Below are 5,000 nucleotides of genomic sequence, written 5' to 3'. Positions count from 1 at the left end.
TCAACCTAACCCCCCCCCCAAAAATCAACGTTCACTATAATCTTAATATCCTGCCTTATCATACTCCTAACCAACCCCCTACCATTTCCAGTGTATGATTCTACTTTATTGGAATGTGTGAGCAACTCTACTGCCTGTATGCTAACTCTACAAACGTGTCTGAGAGTGCGGGAATTAGCCAATGGTGCATGTGCCTACAGGTAGATATCAGTAAAGTCATCTCTGATACATTATGAGTAAATTCATCTCTGACACAGTGTCTTCTTACACAATTGGAGTCGCTGTGTCTTTCTGAGAGGGAGAAGTCCCCGTTTTGATAATCTGATTTCCCCTTTTCCAAACTGTCCCTCTGGTTTTTCAGTCCAACAAACTGGATTACAGATTTACAGATTTAGAACTAGAGAAGATTCAGTTTGACATCAGAAACACAACGGGCGAAAGAATGGAATAATCAGATTGAGCTAATCCTTCTGTCATCGTCAAACTGTGACATGAACATGTCGCACCAGATATTGTGCCGCTGAGGATTCTGGGAAGTGTGGTCTTTGGAACAGTAAAGTCCTGAGGTGCCTCATGTGGCATGTTGATGCCAGGCAAGGCAACGTAAAAAGAGCTATAGCTCAGTTGAGTTTCTTTCTTTTTTGGTGCCATAAACCTTGAGTTATAGGGAAAGAGGGATGATAAAATGATCAAATGGGCTTTGGGTAGTTCTATTGAGATTCCCAGAGTAAAGTAAGGCATAGAGGGAGAGGGGGTTCTGGGCTTGGTTCTGTGGCTATCCCAGCCTGCATAGTGGATCAGGGATATGTTGAAGTTCTGGGACTGTTGGTTGGGTTTCCCTCTGGGGTGAAGGGAAACTAGGTGGGGTCAAAACGAGGGTCTTGGTGGGGCATCTCGTACAGCTTTAGTGTCTCTACTTGCGTCGGCGTTGGTGCTGGTGATGGTGGCTGTGCATGTCCTCCATAGTGACCCTGCCCCACACGCCGATCACAAATGTTTCAATCTCGCACTCGTTCTCCCCGCGGGCGATACGGAAGTAGCCGTTCTCCCCCCAGTTCTTCCCCCAAGAGTTAGCAGCAATCTGAAAAGTATCGCAGGGTAAGAAATGAGCATCTAAGGTTATTAGAGAAAAGACACATTTCAATTGAAGGGGGAATATGCATGTTTATAGTTATGCATAAATCTTAGGGGGGAAATGAAATTACCCAGTATTTTTTTGGTGAGCCATCAAAGTTTCTAAAAGCAGACAAGATGGTTAGTCAACAGAGAAGAATAAGCCAAATAACAAAAACATCCAAATATAGACATCAGGCCAGCTGTGAGCCGGCCAGGCTGATCTGTGTCAGAGTTAACGGCTGTTTCTAAAGTGAGGATGTGCTCAAAGAAATATGCCCTTGGAATGTGTTCACCTATACACTGGGCATCGCTGATGGGAGAGGCAGGAAGAGCTATAAGTAGTGTCAAGTGCAGTAACAACATCTTTCATCTCATTAACAACATCCTGAAAACACAGCATTATTTATGGCGGGTGGGACACACACACACACACACACACACACACACACACACACACAGACTCCTATATCATTCCAATCCACATGCAGAACACAGAATCCCCCTTTTCCCCTGCCACTTCCCGAGTCCAGACAAGAAACAGGAAGTTAGAGGGCAGGTTAGGGCGGAAGTGAAACGCCTCGGAGCTCAGAGCAAACCGCTCCGACACACAAACACGCAGGCCTGCGTCTTAACTTAGAGTCTATCTTTACCCTTCTTCTCGCTGGCCAGCCAGCTTTGTTCTCAGGAAGGACTTTGGCAAAGGCCCATAAATTCCCATCATGCCTTACGCTCAGGTCTTAGCCGGGCGCTTGCCAACATTCAGACGCCTGCCTGTTCTGCTGGACCTGAGCAGAACGTTCCCTCCAAAGCCAGTTCCCATCCTGTTTGTGCACTCCGGGCCCTTAGTTTCCCAAGAGCCTCCCAGCGTCCAATCGCTTGTTATCTTTTACAGGAGAAAGGAATGCTGGGAAATGGAACGCTTGGGTTCAGACGCTGCCAACTCAGTGCCCTGCCACCACAACTTTGGCAGACAGTGCCAGCCTCCGATCATCAAGTGTCTCATCCTACCGACAGGGGTAGACCCGTAGACAGAGGTATACTTTTTAATCATATCTCACAGGTGCTTTATTCTATCATTCCAATTTTTCATGATCTTGTCAATCACTTTGTTCCTAATGACTTCATAACATTGTTTTCTGTTTCTGGTTTAATTAGTGCTTTAAAAAAATACCAATGTGGGGACCCAAGGGGGCTCCTGGGGGACCCAAGTCATTAAAAAAAACAATTCTACTTATGCTGTTTTAGTAGATGCGACTATTTATTGAGTTCCTGTTTTCCATGGGTCTTTATTTAAAGTAGCACACAGTATCAGGGGGGTAGGGGCACTCTGCCAGGCATTTTGAAGGAGACATGTGCTCTGTCGATGAGCCTAAATACGGCTCTTCCGAGTGTAAGATGATGTTCAAAGTCAGAAATACAATACATAATTGCAACTTTTATAATAATCTGTTGTTGTTTTTTCAGATGACATTAATTACATAATGTTTTTAAGTAATAAATAAGTGAACATTTTGCTATGATGGTAGTCCTTGCATGTTAAATATTGTAGCGTATCGCTGATACGCCAAGGAACGGAGAGTTGTAGTTGGTACAGGGTCTTTATTCACAGGCTCATTCAGCTCCTAGCAGCTAGCTCACACAGCTAGCTCTACACACAGCAACCGTCTCAGCTCGCTCCATAGCTAGACTGACCTCCGGCCCACGGACGCTGGCTCTATATACCCCCCTTCCCCCTAGGAACACACCCACACACATTAGTTCCTAGGTGCAATCTAGACACCTCTATTGCACATCACATTACAGGTAATACCTGGATTACCTGGAACGCTACATACTCCTCACCCAACATTAGTCAACGCCCACGTTGACACCCACAACCCACACATATCCCCCTGTACCAAAACACAACACCCCACAACATTTTCCATTACCACATCAATTTCCCCACCTAGTCTCTTATTTTTCAGCACACTTCTTAATTTTCGTTCCACCACCACCATTTGCATTTCTTTTCATTTCTTCCCTCTTTTCCCATTCCTTTAAATTCAACCCACATTTCCGTTCACATTCCCATTCCAATAGCCCTTCTCTTTAACACCACTTAATTTTGCATTCACTCCCACCATCATTTAGTTACTTCCCATTAGCACCCTTTTCACCAACATTTTCACTTAACACAAGCCCCAACATTTACATTCCCTCTTTTCTCTTTACACACATTTCAATTCACCAATAACTCCCACATTTACCTTATTTCGTTTTTCTCTTCCCATTCATTTAAACCACCATCATTTCCATCCCCCCTTTCAAAGCTTCTGTCCCACCTGAAGCACATTACAGTCGACACAGCTAAGGCAGTAGTCCTCTACGTCTCCCTTCATCTGTACCCAGTAGAAAACTCGACAAAGGCGGCTGAGTGTTTCTCCAGGCCCTCGATGCCCCTGACCCCTGCGGCCCCTGTGCGCCCCCCGTAGCGCCAGTCCCCGCAGGCAGCTGGGCACCACCACGACGCTGCCACTCTTCCCGCGCCCATCCAACCCCAGAATCCCCGACTCCCTCACCCTCAGGTCCGGAAACAACTCCCACAGTTCCTTCATGGTACTTGAACACATGCACATCTCCTCCAGGCGAGGCCGGCATCCGGCCGCCACCCACCTGCGCACCGGTCCAACGCTAGCGTCCTCCGCCTGTCTGCGTATCCACTCCTCCAGATCGACATCCTCCATAGTCACGTTCTCATCCTCCCGGTCTTGCACTCGTTCGTTCTCCCGTCCCGCTCCCCCAGGGAGCGGCGTGCTGAGGACAGCAGGGGGAACACCACCGGTGTCGATTTCCACCTCGGCTCTCCGCAGTGCAACCGTGGGGGGTATGTAGCGGCTAGGCTGGGCCGGTTCCCCCGGCGGTAACCCCCCAGGCTCACCCGGAGACACGAGTGTCGCTCCCCCGACTGTAACAGCTCTGCAGATGATGTCGCTCACTTCTCTCTGGCTGTTCAAAACGATCCCCGCTCTCCTGATGGTCTTGTCGCTGATGATGATGTCGCCCTCTACCGGCTGGTATGCAGAGCAGCTAGCCTGGGCCGGCTCAACCGTCACTCTCCTGCCCAGAACAATCGGCTCTGTACTGCCCCGTTGCTCCGCCGCTTGTAGCTCAGGCTGCTCCACTGCTCCGCTACTCCGCTGCTCCTCTGCCTGTTGCTCCGGCTGCTCCCCCGGCTGTGTATCTCTTCCAGCGCCCACACCCTTAGTGCAGTCTCTGGCTAAATGTTCAGGCGACTGGCAAGTCCAACAAAGCCTCACCTGTCCGCCGCCTGCACGTCTCTCCTCTCTCGCTGTCTTCCAGTCCCCGACAGCTTCTCGACACTCTCTAGCTAGATGTCCGATCGCTCCGCATGCCCAGCAGGCTCCCTGCTGTCCATGTCGTTGTCCCGCATACCCGGTCCGTCTCCCGGGACCGCCTCGGCACCACCTCGCCACGTGGCCCGGTTCTCCACAGCTCCAACACAGTCTATTTTGTGGCTCCTCCGGCCGCTCTCCACACTGCATTACCTCCGCGCTCATCAAATCCACCCGCTGCATGACTTCCCGCAGCGTCCGCATCACCTCTACTGCCCAGGCAGGAGTCTCTTCCACCAGCCGTCTGACTTCTTTCAACACACGGGCTTCCATGCCCGCCAGCATCGAGCTGATCTCCGTCGTCAGCTCCTCTTTTCTCCCGTTCGCCAATGGCCATTCTTCACCGTGCACCATCACACGTGGCGCCCGTAGCAGCTAGCTCACACAGCTAGCTTGCTACCGCTAGGTCGCTCGAGCCTTTGATCTCCAACTTTTCTCCGCCGTTCCTCGTCACTCTCTCCCCTCTCGACCGAATCAGAGGCGCTACCG

General features: G+C 50.1%; 1 protein-coding gene across 1 annotated transcript in view; it reads right to left on the bottom strand.

The window, feature by feature from the left end:
• Positions 1-5,000, bottom strand: part of tinagl1 (tubulointerstitial nephritis antigen-like 1) — a 34,402-nt gene that overhangs the window by 2,052 nt on the left and 27,350 nt on the right. The window contains exons 11-12 of the mRNA XM_083646332.1: positions 1,206-1,236; positions 1-1,081 (exon numbers count right to left, since the gene is read on the bottom strand). The exon at positions 1-1,081 is cut by the window's left edge and continues 2,052 nt beyond it. Coding sequence (XP_083502458.1) covers positions 914-1,081; positions 1,206-1,236 — 199 coding nt within the window. The 3' untranslated portion in view covers positions 1-913. The remainder of the gene's footprint in view (positions 1,082-1,205; positions 1,237-5,000) is intronic.

This window comes from Poromitra crassiceps, assembly GCF_964638095.1.
Source record: "Poromitra crassiceps genome assembly, chromosome: 11".
NCBI lineage: Eukaryota > Metazoa > Chordata > Actinopteri > Beryciformes > Melamphaidae > Poromitra > Poromitra crassiceps.
The sequence above is the reverse complement of the archived record's forward strand: the minus strand, read 5'-3'. Positions and strand labels throughout refer to the sequence as shown.